General features: G+C 38.7%; 1 protein-coding gene across 1 annotated transcript in view; it reads left to right on the top strand.

Moving 5' to 3' along the window:
- Positions 1–24,506, top strand: part of LOC125241480 (zinc finger protein ZIC 4) — a 36,738-nt gene extending 12,232 nt beyond the window's left edge. Inside the window, exons 2-3 of the mRNA XM_048149993.1 lie at positions 1,742–2,572; positions 22,356–24,506. Of these exons, the coding sequence (XP_048005950.1) occupies positions 1,870–2,572; positions 22,356–22,990 (1,338 nt within the window). The 5' untranslated portion in view covers positions 1,742–1,869 and the 3' untranslated portion in view covers positions 22,991–24,506. The remainder of the gene's footprint in view (positions 1–1,741; positions 2,573–22,355) is intronic.
- The last annotated feature ends 464 nt before the right edge of the window (positions 24,507–24,970 follow it).

Genomic DNA, 24,970 nt, shown 5'->3' with positions numbered 1-24,970 from the left:
GACAGAGTGGCGCTGATTGTCACAAATAGGACACGTCATCTTATGGACATCTCCAGCATTAATGATAGCGGCGGCCAATGGAACTACTCTACTTTGACACTATACAATTTAATATGAGCCCAGAAAATGAGGGCTGCACCAATCGTGATGCACGGTGCACGTAGTGAATAATTTGCAAAATGTTAAAAATATATTTTCAAGTTTCAGAAATTCAGGTTACGACGTAGAAAACCCTAACCCATGCGGTAGGTACCGGCTTTAAATTTCAAAAGATTACAGACTTGTCGCTATGGGTTATGCTTATGAGCACATCATAAGTAGTTTACATTATATTATCTAAATGAAAATTAAGCAGACAAAATATCAATGTACCAATCATTGAATTGTCGTCTAAGTCATCTTAATAACGATAAGTTACGTGCAAAACCCTAGCGTTAATTGACCAAAGTTAAGTGCGTTTTCACATTATCCGATCCGATGATGTTGGAAGGATCAAAGGTAAAAAACGAAGATGGCGTCCTTGATGTATAGGATATCGGCCCTACATCCGATATCGGATCGGATAATGTGAAAACGCACTGTTTAAATTATAATACCTATTATTTATCAATCACGGAACCATTGCTCCTTAATTGAACTTCGTATCTTCGTTCCGGACATGTGGGAAGCTTACGCGGGCCGAAGCCAACAAACACATAATACATAGGGTATACCGAAGCTATCCTATAGACTGTTTAGAGTAAAGTTTATTTGTGAATTATCTAGTACCTTCATATGGAATCAATGTGGTAAGAAGAGCCAACATTATACGTACAGGGTGCGTAGCCGAATGGCACAAACGCTCACGAAACGAAACGCTAGTAGATATCTATCCCTATCGCTCTTGCGTATTGGCGCGACAGAGCCAGACTACGTTTCGTTTTCGTTTGGCGTCGGAGAAATGCCATTTGGCTACGTACCCTGTTCTTATTATTTAGCTGTGATATTAGCAAAATCATTCTTACAATATTTAATTCCATATTTAATGTTGTGAATGTGGACGTGAATGAACCTCGATAATTCACACTAGCTGGACACGGAGAAAATTATACAATTAGTTTAGATCGTGTACGAATTTCTCTGCTTACAAATCATCTGAAGATAGCCTGGCCATTGCTGCGCGCGCACACATGCGCCGCGCAGGTATGCGTGTATGCCTGGCAAGGAAGGCACTGCACTTTGAATGCCGTGCCACTCCACAAACAGGTTTAATCATTCATCTATATATGTTAATAAACTATCGATGCCAACGTGCCATAAAAGAGATTGGAGCCAGACCTAACAAATAAACTAAAATTAAATATACACGAACACAATCGAAATTTTTGTCTCAGACGTATAAAAGTGTCGTATAAATTTACCCACAGTTTAATTTAATGTCCACGAGTACCTGCCCTGCCTCACATTTTTATTATAAGTTTTCGATGGTATAGGTGTCCAAATCATTATTATTTTTTGAATACGATTTGTGGTCGCCAGAGGGGTACGGTCACGGACCGTTTAGGCATATCTCTACCTACCTGTCTGACATTAAGAGTGTCCAAAGTATTCGATGAGTATTAGGCGAACTATTTACATTTAATAAGAACGTTAGGTTTTGGCAATTATAATTTAATTTACGCAGTTTATATAAAAAATGGTGATTGAAGAAGGCACAATGCAAGTGCAACAGAATTAACAGATTTCAATTTTTCTTCAACAGGAAAGCAAGATCACGAGAAGCCTTGGTGACGAATAAAAGGCACGTAATTAGTGAAAAGTGAAGTTGAAAAGCGTCGGTGTCGACGCTGTTAAAGACCGAGGCTTCAGCGGGGAACGCCCGCCGCGTGGATGGTGGCGGGTGAATGGGGCTATGCGCCGGCGTCGGCCACCCCCGCCATGAACGCCTTCCTCGAAACGAACCATGCGCACCTGGCGTCCTACGGGCTGAAGATGTCACCGCAGCCGGCCTGCGGCGTGGGCCCGCAGCATCGGGCCGCCGCGCCGCACCCGCCGCCGCACCACCCGCCGCACTACCAGCCCTACCCGCTGCATTCCTACCAGCCTGGCTACCTGCGCGAGTACGGTGGCTGCGGTGAGCTGTTCCCGCAGCAGCCGCTCGAACAAAGCTGGGACTGGCGTGGGGACATGCACTACCAGGGCGGCGCGCCGCCGCTCGTGCCTCACGCGCATGCCCATGCTCCGCACGCCTTCCTGCGCTACGTGCGCGCTCCTCCTAGGCGCGACATGCGCTGCCAGTGGCTCGACCCCGAGCAACCACCCCCGCGCAAGTTGTGCAACAAACTCTTCTCGAGCATGCACGAAATCGTGACGCACCTTACAGTGGAACATGTCGGTGGACCTGAATGCACGACGCACGCCTGCTTCTGGCAGGGTTGCTCGAGAAACGGTCGCCCGTTCAAAGCGAAATATAAGTTGGTGAACCATATACGCGTGCACACTGGCGAAAAGCCCTTCCCTTGCCCGTTTCCCGGCTGCGGAAAAGTGTTTGCCCGATCCGAAAATCTGAAGATACATAAACGAACACATACCGGTAAGTGTTAAATAGATCTTATATCTAGTGTTAAACCTATAATTTGAACCTAAATATATTAGTAATGAAAATAACTACAATCACTTATTCATCTCTCGTCAAAACGAAGGTCAATCTTAAGTATCAAAACCTATTTAAGTAACGTTTGTACCAGAAGAATGTTTATAGAACTGCGGAAATATTTCGATTCTTATTAATGCATAATGATCCGCCTCCTGCGGCTGCTGATTGCCGCCCGTGGTCTAACAGACGCCCACTATTACGACTGTTACGAACACGACGCGCATCGTCACAATGCTTCCAGTTGACACAATGACACCAAACAACTTCGCATCAAAGAGGATCCTTGTAACTCGATCTAATCGCAAACACCATTTCTAACGGGTGTCATGTAAGGCATGAACCGTCGACTTGTGAAGTCCGTTTCTCGGTAAGGACAAAAACCGTTCAAGCCAGGCACCATTTTTCAATTCATTACAAAAGTCGAAAGATTCATCTGAACTGTGTAATGTTACTAGATACTAAAAAAACTATCATAAATTAAAATGTCCAGTTCCGTCGTCTCGTTCCCTTGTGTTTGTCTCTCTCGCGCACTGTAGTGTGTGGTATTGTTGTAAGGTATTGGTAGTTAACTTTAAAATATCGATTTTAAAGGAATAGGTCTAGGAATTTGAATGGCCAGATGGTTTTATTCTTTTTTTTTTTGGTCATCGTTGTTCAGCGTTGCGTTGAGACTTTTGTCCCGTGCCCCCGTACGCTATTATCTCATACGGGTCCATGAATAGAATAGACCTTTTTGTGGGGAGATTTTGAAGAATTGTTTTATGTTGTGCCATAAATTTAAGGCTAGCAAAATGGAAGTCCACTGTCATTATACCCTTAATTACTTCACAAGGTTTTCTAAATTTACTTTTAAATATACGACTTTACAGTCGTACCACTTTGAGAACAAAAAAAAACAGGAATTATTTGATCAAATATTTTGGTTTGTGTTTTTAAGTAGTCACACTATTAATGTATAAACTAAAATACTATAAAGTTATTAAAGATGAACAAAACTTCGACTAAATGAAAGCTATCTCTATGTTCAAACATAATTTAATCGTAACATCAAAACGTATCATCATGTCAAAGCAAATAAGAATGTTTCTAATATCGTTGTTATCGGATAATATCTGGAAGCGTCGCGTCGCGTCGCCGGCGGCGCGCGGCGCGCGGCGGGCCGGCCGCGGCCGACGTGCGTGTGCGTATAAACGTAACGTAACTGATACTTTTATTAGGAACGCACTTTAACCGTAAAATGATACCTCAAGTCGAAAATCAGTAGCGATCCATCCCAGCACCTTCTGAATTTCCTCTTATAATGATTAACTGCAGATACTTAATTCAAAGAATTAAAAAAACCTAAGTATACATAAATCGTTATTAACTTTTAAATATATGAATAGGAATTTTTAAATATATGAAAATTTTGATCTCGAATTATTATTACTAATTAAGTAGTTACCCGACCATAAATGGACCCTATTATTTAATTAGGCGATCTAATTTGATAAAGATTCGTTGTGAAAGCTATGGCGAGTGATTCATTGATTATTTAATAATTTAATGAACGAAGCTCTGCGTGATCTTGTTTTGTTGTAATCACATACATACCTTTTTGATATTTACGTGGAAAAATGTAATATTTAACTTTTTCATTAGTAATTGCACAAAGGGTTTTAAAAACGCACTGCGAGTTGTTTCAGTAATCAATTATTTAGTGTCTTTAATGAATTACTAAATTTTGTCTTTTTTGCCAGGCATTGGTCTTAAATTCTGCACTTCCATGCTTAAGGGAAAAATTAGTCGCCTTATAGTCGCAGGGTGAAAGTGTTGAAATATGGCGGTTGCTGAAAAGAAAGGCGCGCGGCGCGAGACGGCAAAGTGCCTGGACTAGGCTCTCCCAAACACACGCCGCGATTATGGCAGGTCGGAGGAACTTAATATACAGAGAAGATTTATCCATTTTTCCCGAAGACTGTGACTTCAAAACACCTCCTGAAAAGGCCGTCTTCAGTTACAGGAGACAAGCGACAGGCACATTGCTTGAATTGCAAAGGTACGTAAAGTATCTTTGACGTAACTTTTCAATGCTACTGGCGAACGTAATTATATTTTGTGTTAAAAATTGTAAAAAGTGAGGATTTTTAACATAAACGTAAACAATATGCTCATTTTTATGACCAGAGATGAATAATTGATTATTGAATATTTAATACTATTAACATTTTTACCTTATAATATAATATCATTGAATATTCGATTCGAGTGTAATAGCGGAAGTGAAATACCTTCTCCCCTGTTGTGGTGCAATGGGGTTTAAATATCAAAAATATATATAAAAGAAGATATTGACTGACTGACTGACATATCAACGCACAGCCGAAGCCGCTGGTCCTAGAGATGTCAAATTTGGCAAGTAGGTTCCTTATATAGTGTAGAGGAGCACTAAGAAAGGATTTTTCAAAATTCGCCTCCTAAGGGACTCAAATGGGGGGTTCAAAGTTTGTATGGGGAAACAAGATTAGTTTGACTATTTTATACGAAACTTCACAGGAGGATTCCTAAAGACATATGACTAAATACATGTTTCAGGTTTTTTGAAAATTTGACCCCTTAAGGGGTGCAAAGGGGGTAAAGTCAAAAACACAATATGGGTATCGTTTTTATGGTTTATCGGGTCGCTGATTACGTTAAATACAACGATTTTAAAATCTAATGAGGTGGAAAATAAATTTTCTCCCCTATTGTAGTGCAATAGGGTTAAAATATCCAAAATAGCCATAAGAGGAGTACTAAGAAAGGATTTTATACAGGGACAGGGACAGGGACAGGGACAGGGACAGGGACAGGAACGGGATAGGGTTAGGGTTAGGGTTAGGGTTAGGGATAGAGATAGGGATAGGGATAGGGATAGGGATAGGGGTAGGGGTAGGGGTAGGGGTAGGGGTAGGGGTAGGGGTAGGGTAGGGGTAGGGGTAGGGGTAGGGGTAGGGGTAGGGGTAGGGGTAGGGGTAGGGGTAGGGGTAGGGATAGGGATAGGGATAGGGATAGGGATAGGGATAGGGATAGGGATAGGGATAGGGATAGGGATAGGGATAGGGATAGGGATAGGGATAGGGATAGGGATAGGGATAGGGATAGGGATAGGGATAGGGATAGGGATAGGGATAGGGATAGGGATAGGGATAGGGATAGGGATAGGGATAGGGATAGGGATAGGGATAGGGATAGGGATAGGGATAGGGATAGGGATAGGGATAGGGATAGGGATAGGGATAGGGATAAGGATAGGGATAGGGATAGGGGACGGGGATAGGGATAGGAGAGGGACGGGGACAGGGACGGGACGGGGACGGGGACGAGGACAAGGATAGAGATAGGGACGGGGATAAGAATAGGGATTGGGGTCGGAATAATCGGTCGGCAATCGATATCTAGGCAGTGTAAAATGTAGGTGGCTCAGTGGGAAGGGATTAGTAAGTAGGCATCGGCGAGTATCCTGCATCCGTTATAACTATTATATTCAATGTGCTGTAAGAAGATCGTTGTTTGCTTGCCTTTTATATGTTTACGTTTGCAATAAGTATAAGCAAAATGGAAAAAATTGTAAGCGATAATGCAAGGAAGTACTTTTTACCCTACCTACCGACCGATAGCGTCGAGATACTGGCTATGTGGGTTGTATGAAGTTTCCCCAGTATAAATATTTATATAGGTAAAATACATACATATTCGTACCTACTACCTACGCTGTGGTCGCTGTGTAACAATTCTTAATTACATATGCAAAAATACAATAATTAGATAGTAAACGAAATATTATCCATAAATTCGTTTAAGAGGCCGCGAGCACTGTGGCTCGCGTCAAACTGCCGGCGGCGAGCCGTGGCCCGCCCACCGGAGCCGATTACTTTATCTTACTAATAGCTTGTTACAAATCTATTAACACCTTCGCAATTAATACATTCCCACACGATGCAAATGATAAATACCGTCATCGGTTCTCTACATATTTACTAATCTATCAAACTAAAGTTTTCCCTCAATTACATTCGATGTCCAAACTAAAGAATACTCTAAAAATAATCTTCATAGAAACAGCATGTCGTGAGACCAAAGTTGGAGAAAATAAACGTCACCAGCTAGATACCAGTTGGTACGGTGAATAGGGTGAGCGTTCAACACAGTAATGATGATATGATTTCGACGAAGACGTCCCCCGACTATCAAATGCAGTGCTGGCTAATATGGCGTATAAAATGACGCTTTCAAAATATTTTGCAAACAATGCGGAACCCTTCCCGGCCGCCCCTGTGGTTGCGTGCATTGTGTGTGCACGTCGAGTGCAGCTCTTAACATCCGTTTATTGCTAACTAAACACGCTTATGTTCACTCTACCAATACGACTATTGACAATACTAATCTGCAAATACTTTGCGACTTTCATACAGATTTTAAACAGTTTTTCTATGAATGTAAAATCTTTATATTCGAGCTACTAACGCATAGATAAACACTATCGTTAAAAATCTGACAATTATATTATATCAGTATAAATAAACCTGAAAATCAACTTGTGATGCATTTAATATAGTAATTGGTATAAGAGCAAATACTTAAAACAGTTATATTGGTAACGTACACGCATTTGGATATTAAGATTGTAGGATTCACTAAAAACATGCTAACTTGCGTACATATAAACACACTCACTTTCTACCCATAAGGACATTCTTAATACCTACCTAGGATCTTCATAACTCAAACATACCTGAAAACTTCCAGAATTATGGTGAACGCATACTGAAGTTGGCTATGCAACAATATATCACATTATAATGATAATGCACTAACCCTATAAAGATGGCTTGGATAAAAGGTGTTTATGTGCGTCTACCATCTGCCCCGGATTGTTAAAATGTATAAAAAATCTCCCGAACAATAACGTCGCATATGTGTGCGTAACGCTGGGTGAGAGTCCCTTTTTGTCACTGGATAAGTCCTGGCCAATAATGTCATCAACATTTTTCAACACTTCATAGTAATAATAAAACACCGTATGAAATAAATTCAATTGGTATGGTATCAATACATTCGAACAAATTAAAGAACTTAGTAGGTATGCAGTAATAATCTGCAAATTTTACAAATTTTACTATGTATAGCGTTTCAGTTCATAATATTCATGACCCTAATAAAAGGTTCAAAGAAGATTTAATATTCTAGCGTTGACGCAAGCCTTGTTTAGGCAGTTGTCTTAAGATGCCATACTAACTTTAAGAGAGTTTTTCCAATACCTACATCGAACCTCGTCCGCGGCTATATAAAGTGTATGAAAATATTATCAAAGATAGGCTATTTCCTGCTTTAGTTTAGCAACAAGCATTTTGCTACAACTTATTATAATACTTCGCTACGCATTCGATTTTATATTAAAAGCATTAGCATGAACTTCAGTGAATTATTAAAATTCAATATATAAACGCTTGATCACACCTAATTCCTAACGAAAGTATAAACCTCTTATCAAAAAAATCCTTTAAGTGCCCGTGAAAAAACAAGCGATTATCTCATGGGCGTGGTCGGCCGTCACCCGTCAGCAACAACATTTCAACCCTCAGCACACATGCTTACGACAATTGCCTCACACTGGCGGCACACATGCACATGATCCTTACACATGCACAGACTGATCACTTGCTACCCCAAAACACACTACTCACTTACCAGACAATATGTGCGTTAACCGCTTTATTTTTACCCGACTACAAAGCGAATAAAGATCGCCCTGATTTAAATTATCATTCGCACTCAGTGAGTATTTTAAATAAATATGTCTATTTTTGAAAACCTGTTTGGAAATCTATACTTATATCTAATATATACTACGTACATTGTGCATTCATAAATACAGCTTTGATAGTTTAAATTTACACTTACTAAAAAACGTGTATCAGCAGACGAACAAGTTTCTTAAATGTAACAACATTCCTATTTCAGCAAGCTTGAAAAACATTTTTATTTCTTTTAAGAAATTCGCTAAATGTCAAAGAGATGGTGCGAACAGCGCTGCGGAGCGCGCGTAAAAACGTCTCCGGCGCGATGGCAAAGGCGGCGCAGTCGGGGCCCGCGATCGATCCGAAGCTGTCTCACATCGGCGAGCATCGCATACCATCGGATAGGATACGAATCTTGCATCACTAATGTGATTCGAGCAATTAGTAAATTACAAAGTCTTCCTTGTAAAAACTTACCCATCACTACATAAAAAAACTCTACTTGTCAGTCTACGTTACGATGAATTGCATAACTACATCTGATTAATCTGATCATACGAAGGACCATTTTGATTAATATGAAATCTACTTACATCCTTGTCTATATGTGGGCTTCACGACTTGCTATGTCCATTTCTTGCATACCCATCTCAGGCTACTTGCTGGATTTTCTTGCCATTGCCACCCGCATCGAACTAAGACTTATGAATCATAAATTATTTAATCCCGAGTGGGTATTTAATGAGAGGAATTAAAAACTGTTTTTAGATGCAATATCTGCGCGATGTCTCAAGTAGCCTACAGAAAGGAATTTAGCGGGACTGTAGGTACTCAGTACACTACTACATCTAGTTATCTCAAAACCACTTGTACGAAAATTATAGACATGTTAATGGCACATTTATTTGCACCCGAGAGACCGACAAATTTTCTTTAGTAACTATTTATAAAAACAATAAAAAATTAATACCTGAGCCGTGGTCATGGATGTTATCTATGTATAAGTATCTGTATATTATATATGTCTATATCTTTTTCTGAGTACCCACGACACTAGCCTTCTTGAGTTTATACTGTGGGACTCAGTCAGTGTAAAACAAGTAGTCCTATATTATTTATTTATTATGTTAAGAGAACAGATTCACTGATATTAGTGAAGATAAATGCATTATAATGTAGTTAAATATTACTTAGTTTACACTAATAGTATTTTATGCAACAGGCGTTTAAAGGAGGTCAAAAAAACGAGTGGCGTGGGTAACAATTTGAAGCGAAGCCGAAAATTGTTATTAAGACGCCACGAGTATTTTTTGACTCAGTTAAACACCGTTGCATACAATACTTTTTCTACGACCATGCACTTAGTTATTAATAGTTTTCTTGAATAACTTTCGTGAAATTTACACTGTTTCCTGTATTTTGACGCAAAGGTTTACACTGTCAGCTCAGCTGCCCAAAGCCTTCCCGCGCACGCGCGCAGTATCGTTATAACAATGCGTTGCCATGATTACAGAGCCAAACAATGCTTTTTCAGTTTTTTCGATACTGCGCGCATGCGCGGAAAGCCGACGGACGCTGGCTTTGGGGAATAGACTTTTATGTAGGGTTTTAAATATCTATGCACGACCCTGTAAATGACGTATGTATAACACTTCGGGAGTAGAAAAAAAATTACAATTTTCCCTATAGCAATACTAAATTTACTTTTTTTTAACACTCCTTTGGTGACAATTTTATTTTCAAAATCCACTTCCTTATTATTCAATTATTAAACAAAGCCTTCGTTGAATAACGTCTTTTCCGACCTAGTGTGATGAAAAATGTATTTGCTGCAAAGCTCTAGAGCCGCACGACAAAGCCTGTACGGGACTACATAAATTGTTGGAGGTTACAATCTAACAATGCTTTCAAAACCGCGGGATGCACCGAACAGCCCGTGCTTCCTACGCTGCACGCTGGCGCTGCTTCGCCCTTTCTATCTTATTACTTATTACTAACATTTCTTTAGACACTTTACTACCTATGTTCGTAGTTGAAGATGATTGAGAAAGACTACGCCTAGGCAAAATTTATTCGAATGTCATTTATAGAAAAATACCATATTTGTTTGCGTGTACTTACACGGTTCTCGCAAATGCCCACGGTACTGTTAGAAGTTTATGTACGTACTATTATTTAGTTCCATCATTAAATTAAATGAGCTATCAGCCGTTTTCAATGCATCAAGAAAAACTTTGCTCTTTGAGGTTCTTAACTGTGCGAAATTCTTTCGTCTTGTAGGGCAACGGCGGAGGGTCTCACTGCATCATTCATGCGTTTTTTAGCCAACACCTTGTCGCTATCAATATGTATGGATGTTAGTGATGTTGCCGACAGGCTGCCACGTCCTCGCCTGACTAATCTGCGCACCATACTTAGCTCGATATCCCAGGAACACGGCTAGCGCTCACCTTTTAATAGTCCTTGCAGCAGCTTGGTTCCATTCATCCGAATAAACGCAATATTCGACAACGATTTCTATTTACATCACGTTCCTTAGTAATTTTCAACACAAAGTGATAGTAGATTATAGGTATGCCAATTAAATCACTCAACTTTGCATATTTATACTTAATAAAACCTCAAAGCACGTCGCACGTACTAGGGATGTAAAACCGCAACGTATAGGGCTACACATATTTAATAACTAATTAGGTACGACCGAGTTAATGAAAAGAGCATTATGCACTAAATTATTAATATTTGTCACATTTACTTGTCACATTAACACGTTACCGAACTTAATATATGTGTGTCAAGTTAGGCAGTCGCAAGAAGTCCATTTAGATTCAGAGGTTCATTTTGATTTCGTATTAGCGATTTCTGATACCAATACAAGAGTAAAAAAGCGAAACATTTAGTACCTAACACAAAAATGCTGATAACACAAAAATTTAAAGGTGCCCAAAATTATCACCGCAAAACTCTACACGACGTCGAATATTCCTCTGAACTCTACCAAGTACAAATTCATTGGCATCCACGACTTTATATGCTTGTAAAATTTTTTGCGGAGTTTCGCGTCCGTATTTGATTGGCGTAAATAAACTAGCCTCTTAAATTAACCCCACAAATAAAAATCTAGCGTCGTTAAATCTGAATTACGAGGTGGCCATTCCACAGGTATACCCTATCCAACGCCCAGGAAACTCTTGATCAAGGTACCTCCGAACCCGCAAAGACAAATGAGCTGGATCTCCGTCTTGCTGATAATAATACAGATTTTATATTCCACTGGTTGAGTTCCTTCAGTAAAATAAGGTATCTTATTATCTTACATCATTGTTGAGGATAGTATCCCAAACATTTAATGAAAATCGGCATTGAAAAGAAACTCTTCGTGTCACATGTCATATTCATAACATTTTAATCCGCTTAAATCATTGTACGTCACACAGTTTTCTGAGGTAGGTAACTACTTAAATAATTTATTAGATTACTATAGAATGTCTGATCTCTAAATACTTTAAATTACATCAACCTCGCTGTTCTCAATACATATAAGTACCTGTCTAGTTATCTACCAACCTTAGACGTGCATCATACTTTGTCCCGACTGGTGCTACTAAACTATCTTGTGTTTCTTAGGTATGTGTGATACAACACGACCCATCGATCGACCACCATTGTGTTCAAAACACACGGAATGAGAATTCTTCACATTTACACCACATCCCAAAAACTTGTGATCGTAGTGACAAGAAATGGATAACAATCGAATCGAATGCTTAAACGGAGAGCAATAAGAGGACAAGCATTTACATTTAACACAAAACAACTTGTAGCTATTTCGTAAACCTCGTATATTTTTATCAGAATATATTGTATAATGAATAACAACAAAATATAACCAATAATATTTGTAAGTGCAATAGTTATTTGTTATACAAGGGGGCAAAGTTGTATTTTAACGCCGAGTGTGGAATTGAAAAACGAGCAAGTGAAAGGAGTCTATAGTTGAACCACGAGCGAAGCGAGTGGTTCGAGAATAGAATCCTGAACTTGCGAGTTTTTTAACACACGAGAAGTAAAATACATTTGCACCCGAGTGTAACACAAAACTTTTCCCCTCACTATAGCGAGGAAACTACAACGCAAAAAATGCGTTTATCACTGCTTCCAGTAGTTCCACAGGTGGTAAATCATCTTTATTACTAGATTCACCTACTTTTATCAATTTTAAAGCAGTTAATTTGACTTTATTCAAGGTCAAATTACTTTACCCACTAGTGGATAAAATGCGTTTTTACCCGCTGGTATTAAAGGACAAAACACGTGTTTCCGAGCTAGTGAGGGGAAAATTCCTTTACCTAAACGAATTCACTACTAATTAAATGGTAGATTGGTAGTGTCAAAGTTAAACGCATAATGTCTAAAACATTTTAGTTATGTGAAGAATGCGGGGCGCGCCTCACGAAGTCACAACCAAATAAAGCAAATTAAAAACAAAACAAAACCTGCTATTAATATTCGTTAGAAATATTGGTTTGTCCCAAAAATGCGCCCGGAGGCTGAAACTCGAGCCCGCGTGGGAGCTAAGAGGACACGCCGCCGGCTGCAGCCAAATTGTTGTATCACTGGGACAATTTATTAGCCCAAATAAGTTAAACGCTTTTGCCTCTGTAATTTATTTCTATTACGAGTAAAGTATAATGTCCATAAACCAGTAATACTTTTTCGCATTAAACAAACTTCATCGAGTACCTATAACCCATGAACGGTTATTAAAATCATGTCCATGTCCACTTTAGGATAGCACTTAATCCGTATCGCCCTTTGTGTATCTCTAGAGGCATGGTCCTTCTTGCCAGGGAACTTGATAGGTTTACCGAGTACTTAGTCAGGGTATAAAATATCGACTCAGACAAAGTGCCAAAAATATGTACCTACTTACGAATTTTGGCAATAAGTTTGTGTACAAATATATTTTTTAAATTAGTCCTTGTCAATACTTAATACTGACTGTAAGTACTTACCATCATTGTTCCTATTGAAATACTTAAGTCTTTCTGGACATTTCTACAATAATTCAATTCATGAAATTATTTTGCTTGCTCGAGTATTAACAGGAAAAATGAATACAACTAGCAGGAAAAATGAATACAACTAGGCATAACTATATATGTTGAAGCATTCTACGCAAATAACAATTAATATTTTTATGTTTTTCAAACAAAACTGTTTTACACTAATGCAACTGCACGATTTTGTTTATTTTTGTATGTATGATCAATAAATCTTTGAAAAAAAAACTTCTAACCTAGGTAGGTATATTTTAGGTGGATGTACTCGTATCGTATGTACAATTATATTTAACTACTGTAAGGTACAGCGGGGCAAATCTCGGCTGGGGGACAAATGTAGCTGGTCCATTTTTTCATGTTATACAATATTCGCATTATTAAATAGAGTGTCCACCGGTTATATATGGTAGACGTGTTCAGTGGATACATGTACAGTACCGGCCAAAAATATATCACATTTGTGTTTTTCGGGCAAAACTTTTTTGTACATTTATAAACCATTTTTAACTTCCTACATCATGAAATAGGCAGTATCTAGACTCTTTGGGCGAGCGATAAGAGAACCAGGCCACAAATAAAGGGAGTTCTTTAGGTTTTTGTAATTTTTGTTTCCTAGACACAATATGACAGTTTCGTATAATCGGATGTAAACCCGAAATTATCTCTAAAATATCGTAAAAAACCTAATGTGTGTAAGAAACTGAAGATGCCGAAGACACGTGGGTCGAAAAATTTAGACGCCTGTCAACAAAAAGCTATCTTTGCTGGCTACAAACAGGGGCGTACCCATAAATAGCTTTCGCAGCAGTTTGGCATATCAACATCGACGGTAACGAAGTTACTCAAACGCTTAAAGTCTCCCAGGTGTTCAATTAGTCACAATAAACGCGGCAGACCACGTTGCACTACATCTGTAGTCGAACGCAATATTTTGCGTGTCTCTCGTGCAAATCCTCGGTTAACAGCGACGGACATTGTCAAAGAAATATCAACCCCTGGGCAGCCAAATCCATCTATAAGGACTGTCCGACGTCGTTTGCAGGACGCTGGGTTACACGGACGACGTCCTGTCAAGAAACCGCTTATATCTGAGAAGAACAGAAAGATACGCGTAGCTTGTGTAAAGCACGTGAGCACTGGACACCGCAACAGTGGTCCGATGTGTTATGGAGTGACGAGAGTAAATTTATGTTGTTTGGTAGTGATGGTATTAAGTGGATCCGTCGTCCTACCGGCACCAGATACAATCCTGAGTATCAACTTCCTACTGTAAAACACGGAGGAGGTTCTGTTATGGTGTGGGGTGCTTTTTCTGCGAAAGGAATGGGTCCACTTTACAGAATTGAGGGCATAATGGACCAGAATAAATACTTAGATATTCTGGAAAATGTTATGCTACCTTACGCACGACAATTTCTGGGCCGTGGATTCATTTTCCAGCAGGATAACGATCCAAAACAGCGTACGAAACGAGTCACAGGGTGGTTCGGGCGGCGACGTGTGACTCTAATGGACTGGCCAAGTCAATCCCCTGATTTAAACATAATTGAACCGCTGTGGGAAGAGGTAGAAAGGCGGTTGAGAGGGAAAAGAGCCACTAATGCCAATCAAAAGTTTTCACAAATCGAGGAAGAATGGCAAAGAATCCCTCAATCTACCATTGACGCTCTTATGGACTCTATGCCTAGACGCTGTAAAGCAGTCATCGATGCAAAAGGCTTTGCTACAAAATACTAATGTATTTGCACTATATAAATTAAATATTATGTATAATTATTAGTTATTTTCATTTTTAGAGGTAGGTACTTAAAGCCAACTTCACTTAGTTGGGGTGAGGTCGTGTTAAGTTATTTTATGAGTATACAGTAATTTTGTCATAATTATAAATATACAGGGTGTCCCAAGAATATGGGACATGAAGGGAAAGTACCTAAAATATCACAGATAGGATATATTGCTGAAAGAAGACTTTATTTTATTTTTAAAACTTAGTAAAACTGCATTTAAAGATTTTTTTTTTTTTTGAAAAATTGCATGGACAAAATTTAAGGCTAAGGAGTATGCTATGTAAAATGTTAAAATTCATGGTCTTCCTTTTATGTCCGACACTATGTTATTTAGAAAAAAATAATCCTTATGATGCTTATAGTTATTGCAAACGTAAACATATAAAGAGGCAAGCAAACAACGATCTTCTTACAGCACATTGAATGTAATAGTTATTACGGATGCAGGATATACTCGCCGATCGGTATGACAAAATTACAGAATGATTTTTTTTTCTCGTGTAGCGGGTTTGATTCCCGGTTTAACCATGTAATTATTTAAAAATCTATGAATGCAGTTTTACTTAGTTTTAAAAATAAAATAAAGTCTTCTTTTAGCAAAATACCCTATCTACGATATTTAAGGTACTTTCCGTTCATGTCCCATAGTCTTGGGACACCCTGTATATTCATTATGTAACTTTGTAAACCAGTAAGTAATATATGTATTCTAGAAAAATAACTATACTTCTAACCATAAAAAATTTTACTTAAAAAATCCTAAATGTGATATGTTTTTGGCCGGTACTGAGAACTCAACATCATAGTGTAATGGATCAGTTACAATTGCCCCCCAGTCGAGATTTGCCCCGCTGCATCTTACACTGTTAAATTCATTAGGAACTAGGTACACTAATAGAAGAGATCTTCCTTACACGAAGCTACATAAACCGCAAAGTTAAAGGGAGTGTAGTCACATAGTGGTATTATGTGTGGAGCTGGACCGGGCCTCCTCGGGACCGTGCCCGTTCGTCTTCGACGTAGATGCCAACACCGAGATAAGCTATCGGAGATCTCGCGACACGCGGCCGCCGCTCTGGGCGCCTCGCTGACCCCTCCATCTACTCCGTGCCAGTGCCAGTGCTCAGCACCACGAACTTTACTTCGCTGTTCTGACACGCAAATTCACTGATAATTCTTAGTGCGCGTTGAACTCTAAGTAAATAATTATTTTAATAGGTGCTAGGGATGTAAAATAGTAATTTAAATTTATTTTTCCTCCTTACTTATACGGGTAGTCTGGCAGGCCGGTCCGCTTTGGTAACTAGTCTAGTTATAATTAATTTGTAGGCACGTGTTTTTTTAAATATTTATTACCTTTTTAAAGTTCTCAGTTAAATAACTTAATCTAGAGTTAATTATTTTGACATTCCCCTTCCAGTGCATAAATTAAAAGGAAATATTAAAACTTACTACGCAGTTCTCACAATGCCAATAAAATAATGTCAGGTGCAGGTAGGTTTCGAAGAATATTTTGCGGTTGTTCTATGTCGTCAAAGAACCTGTCATTGAAGTGACGTATGGAAGGGGCCTTCCCACGAATTTACGCAGAGGGCGGGTATCAGTTGGTAGGTAGACAAAAATTGATAGGTACCTATGCAGAGACAGTAACCCATAAAAACGTGATCTATTAGTGATACAATAAATTCAACAAGTTATTTGTTATTATAAATATACGATACCTAATTGTATTATTACTTGTGATATTTTTTCCCCGTGAGAGCCTTGATGATGGCGGTTAGGCCTGTCAGAACGCTTGACGGCGGATTGACGAGCATGCCAGAATTTTAGAGATGTTTTGTACTTATTCTCGCAGGTGCCTCGTACAATATTGTTTATCTACCAAACAAAATTATTCAGGGACACAAATGGGATTTGAGCAGTCAGTTGTCGGTTCGTTGGGGATAAAATGAGTTAAAACAAATAAACCTTTAGGTATTAAGTAACATTAAGAAAAGCGGAACACCGTCTTTTATCGGTTACTTATACATAAATTACTCGTAATTATTTAATTAATAAGTAAGTTAAACATCAAACTCGCAAATCGCAATAAATGTATTAATTGATCAGTAAGGGGTTCGACGAAAAGAAAGTGATCGGTAAGCGTTAGTTTTGAGTTGCGATGTGATGTGAACAATGCGAGTCACTCGGCGTCGGCGCACTCTCCGTGAATCAGCCCAGGCCGCAGGCCGCGGGCCGTGCCGCGCCGGGTCAGACTGAAAAGGCAATCCACCTACCTATCCGGTCTCTAATAGTCAGCTTCTTCTGCTTCGTGATACGACTCTAAAGCCAAAAAGCATAATAATACTTCAAAGTTTTAGTTGTACGATTTTTAATTGGTTTTTCATATAAGGAAGGAACGACCGCCGTCCTTCTTCGTACGTTTTCATTTTAATTTATATTTATCAGCCTGATATGACTGTGCAGTTTGCGGGCTGCGTTGTTGTTGGTACATTTACTATTATATTTTTATTGGGATGCTTTTGTATGAGTTGGCAGATATTTATCGGGTATCGGAACATTATTCGGTCTGCTCATAATCGTCCGCATAAAGCACCTTGTCACACGGTCGTTGGGCGCCGAATGCGCCGGCCCGACCCCGCGTATTCTTTTTGTATTCTCAGGACGAGGGCCCTTATTCTCTGAGAAGTGGAAAAAATGAAGATATTAATATATCTTTCTAATTCGAAATACGTTTCGGATAAAAGGAAGATCATAAATCATTAGGCAGTACGAAATATCTTTTAAATATGCAATGAGAACTTACTTTTCTGAGAAGCGTCCTCGTTCATGCACTTGACTTGACAAATCGGTGCGGAGTGGTGCACTTTGTGCAGGGTTGTAAATCGATAAACAATGAAACCTATTGCGATTACAAAGTGGCCGACGGCCGTCCAGCCGCGAGCCGCGCCGCCCGCGCCGCCCGCCGCCGACAGCCGGCCCAGCCCGCGTCCGCTCGAAAGGGTCCACTGTCCGTGTCCGCAAACGACCAGTCATTGTCTGCTCATTAGCCGCCTGTCTATTAGAGATTGAATTAACTCGGATATGCTCCATTATGTGCTATCGAATAACTGATAAAACAATACTTATTATATTCCTATTCAGATAAATTATTAAATTCGTCCGTGTAATCGTCGATGGCTACGTTAGTGTTTTTCTCTCGGCATCTCTATTTAAACCATGGTTCGAGAGTGTTTCGAAACAGTGTCAACAAGCAAATTCATTCTATGTAGTTAATTTCCGTATTCTAAAATCTAAATACATATCAAAAACCGACCAATATTACATAGTTAAACTTTCGTGAGACATATTCAAATCATTAATTTTTTCTGCGGAGTTTAGCCGTCGCGTGATCCTATATGCCTGAAGAGGGGCCTCCGAATTGGCCCGAAACATGTCGCAGCAATAGCGATATAATAACGTGAGTACAACCGTATTTAAATTAATTATTTGAATATTACATAGGTATGTATGAAGGGCCACGCGCAGTGTAGGGTTCCTTAGTTACATGTATATTTGTCTGTAATAATATTTTTTGCAAAAACAGCTCAACCGATCATGTTTAGTATAGATGGCGACTCTATTTATGAAAATTGGTTAATATTTATGAAAAATGGTTAGTAAAGATAGTGTAGCTTTCCGGCTCTAACAAACATCGATCAAAGCTGATGACGAACCGACACAGACTAATACAAGGGTTCCTAGTTGACTGCGGAACTCTTTAGCCACATTAGCCACATTAGCTCTTAAGGGCTTACTTTATTCTTCACAAAGCTGCAAAGTGACTTTGTACATTTAAATTGTACTTGTATTGAGTTATGTTATACTCGTAATTTTACCTTCATAGGTATATTATATTATGTATATACTAGCTTTTGCCCGCGGCTTCGCTCGCGTTAGAAAGAGACAAAAAGTAGCCTATGTCACTCTCCATCCCTTCAACTATCTTCACTTAAAAAAATCACGTCAATTCGTCGCTCCATTTTGCCGTGAAAGACGGACAAACAAACACACACACACACTTTCCCATTTATAATATTAGTATGGATTTCTGCTAATAAATGTACCTACATTTTCGTACATCACAAATTACTGTTGAATATATGGCAGTTAGTGTAAAACGAGTAGCAGCTACAGTTAGAATTTGATACCTAGTAACACGCGTTTGTTTTTGTTTACATTCACCTCAAGCCATTTACCACAATTTGGGTGCAAAGGCCGAATGGATCGGGTTTCCTTTGCCCGTGCTATTTCTAAAAAGCTTGTTTTCTCAGCAGAGCGCTCTTAAGTAGCGATTTGTAATCCAACACCACAGAGTAATTCTGGCTAGGCAATGTGCCAACTGTTATTTTATTAGGAACTCCTGAATTTCGTAAAAGCATAAATGCTAAACAGGTTAATTATATCTCTAAATTTAGCTTTAAACACAAATACATATCTACTACTCGTAGTTTTTTTTTAATGGTTGTATATTTTTTTATTAGGAACGAGTATTATCTATAGCAGTAATATGGATGGATGCTAATACTTCGAAATCGATAATAATGTTACAAAAAGTGTCTCCTGTGGGTGATACAGCCGTTTAAGATAAACATCTGACCTTAAAACCCGTGTCCCGACATGGCACGCAACGAATTCACGACGCGCATTCCCTCCGTGTGTCTTCTGTTTTTATTTTGCCACTTTATAGATGTACCATCTGATAGCTGTAAGATCTTAGTATTTGTAAGACTGATTTATACGTTACAATCGAATGGCACTATATTTTGTAACCCAAATAATATAAATTACCTACGAGTATATATGTGTGTATAAGTATACGTAATATTCAATAAGTGTTTCTTCAAAAACCATCTCGCACAGCCGGTGGCGCGTGCGCCGATAAGCCATCTCACTCTAATAGGATTTGTCGTGCATCCTTTTTCTTGTCATCCTCGAGATAAGACGCCCGATTAGTAATTAGACGGGTGACACATGTTTTGGCCTCTTTTATCGCGGTATTTAACTCATTAGTGTTTTATATTGAACTCGTTTTGTTTTGAACCCAAATGAGATTATTATACCACTTTTTGTTTAAGCTACGAAATTAATATGTCTGTTGAATGGAATAAAAAACTTGAATCCAAGCTTCAGCTTGGGTTTAAGACTCGGTATTACAATACAAAAATATTTTGAAACGTTGTGCTGAATGAAAGAAAGGAAGTATCGATCCATTCACAGAAGTTGTCGAATGTGAAATCAATTCAATGAATACGTACACGAACTGTTACTAATATTGCGGTAAGGGCAGGTCTAAAAAGCCCTATTATTGGTGCGTTAACAGACACTTGAGATTAGCATCTGTGCCTCCTCAACGCGATCTTCGAGTTTCAAACACAATGCCGAGGATTACAACCGAAGAGGCTTATTTGTAAACATGACAAAGAAAACTACGGGCATTGTTGCATAGTGCGGTCACACTAATCGAGCTGTGCTGTGCGCATTCGTAACGTGTTTATAGAATGTAGCTCTCATACGATTCGGTGAGCTCATCTCAAATTCTATTTATCAATGAGCATGCGCGGAAAGCTGTCATCCGTGCTTTTCTAATAGATCCGTATAAATAGACAGCTATTATATTTTTTCATGAGACGGTTTCTGTTACACTTTATGTTGTAGGTGTACATTTTCACCTTCCATGATAATTTTACTGCTCTTAATAATTAATTATTCGTGGGTAACAGTAAAACCGTTTTGTGAGAACTCTGGCTTCAAGTTTACGTTATTAAGCTGTTGTGAAATATTTATTTAATCTTTGAACTTTTTTTTCCAATAATTCATCAATTGTTCTTCAAAATCACAATTTAAACGTCAATGGAAAAATATAATATTCTATTAAACAAATAGTTACTGGTATGTACAATCTTAAGCAAATAAAAATTTAAATATCTAATAGACAATTAATCAGAAAGGCCTGTACGAGACACGCCCGGTGCAAAGGTGCCCATCAAACTGGCCGCATTACCGCGTTGGATGGCAATCTTTAAACTACAATTTTAGCACTAAACTGCATTCTGCTTATTGATGATGTGATATTGATTATACATTTGCACAGATGGTTTACCCTTTGAAGTTAAAGAAATAAATAAGGGATTCGAACCCTTATTTCAATCAATCAATAAATAGATATTAGGTTTTACATAAATAAATAAATAAATATAAATAAATAAATATTATAGGACATTCTTACACAGATTGACTGAGTCCCACGGTAAGCTCAAAGAAGGCTTGTGTTGTGGGTACTCAGAAAACGATATATAAGGTCCTAATTTATTAGATGCAGATATTTTTACAGCTGATAGTACTCGGTCTCTGGAGTATATTAAACCGTGAAACATTATAGCTTTTACGATGTTTTTTTGGAGAAAACGGAAAAACAAATTTGCTACGTAAAAACACCCTGTTTATGTGATTATTAAATGAAAACTCATTGAACAGATTCTAGTACCTCTTTTACGTACCACTTAACTGTAACTGGCCACTTCAATGACATGTGCAGTTTTCCCGCCGAACCTTTACGACATTTACAACAAACAATTGTTGACATGACAGACAGTGTTATTGTGACATGTGATAATGCACATGATGATTTTTTTTAGACGAAATTATAATTAATTTTTTTGTTAGGAAAATGAAATCAAAAAAGTTACATGAAAAGATTTCTTAATTTATATTTAAAGTTAATTATTTTAATGTAAAGTATCATGTGTTAAAATATCTGCAACTAATAAATTAGGACCTTATATAAATATATAAATACTATACATAGAAAACATCCATGACTCAGGAACAAATATCTGTGCTCATCACACAAATAAATGCCCTTACCGGGATTCGAACCCGGGGCCGCGGCGTAGCAGGCAGGGTCACTACCGACTGCGCCAGACCGGTCGTCATTATTACATTTTGCAATAAAAGAACATTTAAGTACCTACAATATGTATAGCGTTACATTAAGCTAATTCTTACTGTAAGGTGTTGTGTGTGTTGTAGGTAACTTCATAATATGACACCATTTTTTCTTTGTCCACAGGGGAAAAGCCGTTCAAATGTGAATACGCCGGTTGCGATCGTCGATTCGCAAACTCTTCCGACAGAAAAAAGCACTCGCATGTGCATACGTCTGATAAACCGTACAACTGTCGCGTGCACGGCTGCGACAAGTCGTACACTCATCCGTCGTCGCTGCGCAAGCACATGAAGGTCCACGGCGCGGCCGGGGACGCGTCCCCGCGCTACGACAGCGACGGCGACGACTCCTCATCCGCGGGCAGCGTCAGCGTCACGGCCGGCGCCAGCAGCCCGCCGGCGCCGCTGCCGCCGCCGCCCGCCGCCGCGCCCGCCCCCATGCCTCCGCACCACCCGCCCCACCACGCTTCCATTGCGGACAAACTCGAGAGCCTCAACAATAAGTACCTCAATCCTCACGATCAGAAACCCTATGAACGGCCTCCCGCACCACCCCACCACAATCAAGCCCCACATCTCACTAATATCGGAGGCAACGGTGTCATGGACAATAAACTCGGTTTTGGTGGGCACTGGAGCCAGTTCCAGCAACCGGCCCCCGCGATGCCGCATGGAGTACCTGACTGGTGGTGTCCCACGCAGGAGACCTACCACCACCACCACTTAATGCATCACTCCGGTGCCGCCGCTGCCTACTGACAGCATCGCACTTAGGGAACTCTTCACTCGACGATCACCACACGCACTCTTCTATAGCGGGACATAAAACAAAAAGGTTTTTGTTGGAAATCTTACTTAACAAGTTCTTTTGATTAATTTAAAATGCTATGTTGAGTCAGTATTTAATAATTTATTTATTAACGTGGAATGAAAAGTTTCCTAAGGCGCCTTAATAGATGTTTTAATTGTAGTGCATTCTACGCTTATATTAATTATATTAGTCTGACCGCTATAACAATTATTAAAAAAAAATCTAGGGGCGTTTTCAGAATCAAATATAGAAAACCTGATTTCCTTGTCCAGAAACCTGAAATCCTCTTGTTTTTGGGGTTCATTCTACCCAGAATCGATAGCATTATCCATTCCACCAATAAGCAAAAGTTGTCCCAAAAAATTTCGTTCCATAACGTCATGTTTTGATAGGAATATTTTTTCACTAGTATTACGTGCGCAGCACGTAACGGACTAACATTACACACAAATTTTTGGGACATTTTTTTATCATTAGGATTGTCATGATATCATTTGTTAGTGAGTCTGAGATTAGAAAACCTAAAAATCAGCCATTATTTTATAAAAACACCCTCTTTATTTTGCACTATCCTCGCTAGTTGCGCAACATGCGCTACAATTGTCCGAGAAGAGCTCAGATTAGAACATTTTAATACCTAATAGGTTGTTTGTTTTAAAACAACGAACTAGAATTATTATGGTGAAGTACGGTGAACAATGTACCTACCTAGTTATATTTGTTGTATCACATTTGGAAATGTTAACTTGTGAGCACTTTGATCATTTCTGATATTTTGTCTGCTTGCGTCCCGCTGGCAGCACGAGAAGCTTTATATGTAGGAACTGGTTTCAATAACACAAATTGCAAATTACTCAACTGCCTCGTTGACCGTGATTAGATACAGCCTTTTAGAAAAATAAGAAGCGATGTACAAACTGTTTTCTGTTATTAATTCTATTAATAAATGACTTTATTGATTGTTAATTACAAAAAGGTGTTTGCGGTAACATCGACAGATTTGCAGTAAGGGACTCGTAATGTAAGGAACATGAAATTACATAAATTCAGCAGCGAGGCCAAAGCACCGAAGTCCATTAAGACTACGATTTGTAGGTTTAAAATTTGTGTATATTTTTTACTTTGGGATAATTAGCGACTTGTAAAATATATAGATTAAGATGAATGCCCAGTGATAATAGGTATAAGCAATTGATTTTAATATAAGTTATCAGTGTCTTTGCTAATGAATTGTGCTATCCACTTCTGAACTTTACGATTATAGCTATACTTATATAAAAATATTGATGTATCTATTTTTTCACATACTGACATATTATAAAAAGGCAAAACTTATTTATATTGCATATAAATGACTGAAAGAGCACCATGTATTCTAAGTTATTTTAAGAGGATATTGTTGAATGCCTTTTCTACAGCCATGTAAATAGCAGACTTTTAAAAGTAATAAAAAATCGTATTTGAATTCTAAAAAGTTTATTTTTATTATTGTTTCTACCAACTCAAATTACTTAAATAATATCAAAATATTTGTTTACAATGTAATGCAAAAACCGCCAAATTCAACATTTTTCTTAATTCCTCTTTACTTAAAGTATGCACATCACTTCCGTGCAGAACTTTTGTCTTCACTTTTAAAACGTCGCAGCTATAAAGTAGGTATGTACTAACTAAACTTACCTGACATTCAAGTATTATAAGATTGATCATTCGGAATACGAAATCTAAAATGGAAATCCAATTCTCGCGATGATTTCGATCGGATTCCGATCAAAAAACCTAACTCCGTGACGATACTCACAATAAAACACCACCGTTACAAAACGATGAACAATCATATTCCAAAAGAGAATTGAATTTATCATTGAGAAGGAATGAGAGAAGAAAATGATAAATGATGTGAAGCGCATAAGAAGGGACGAGTGCGA

The sequence above is a fragment of the Leguminivora glycinivorella genome, chromosome Z (assembly GCF_023078275.1).
Source record: "Leguminivora glycinivorella isolate SPB_JAAS2020 chromosome Z, LegGlyc_1.1, whole genome shotgun sequence".
NCBI lineage: Eukaryota > Metazoa > Arthropoda > Insecta > Lepidoptera > Tortricidae > Leguminivora > Leguminivora glycinivorella.
Note: the sequence above shows the minus strand (reverse complement) of the source record. Positions and strands in the feature narration are given on the sequence as shown.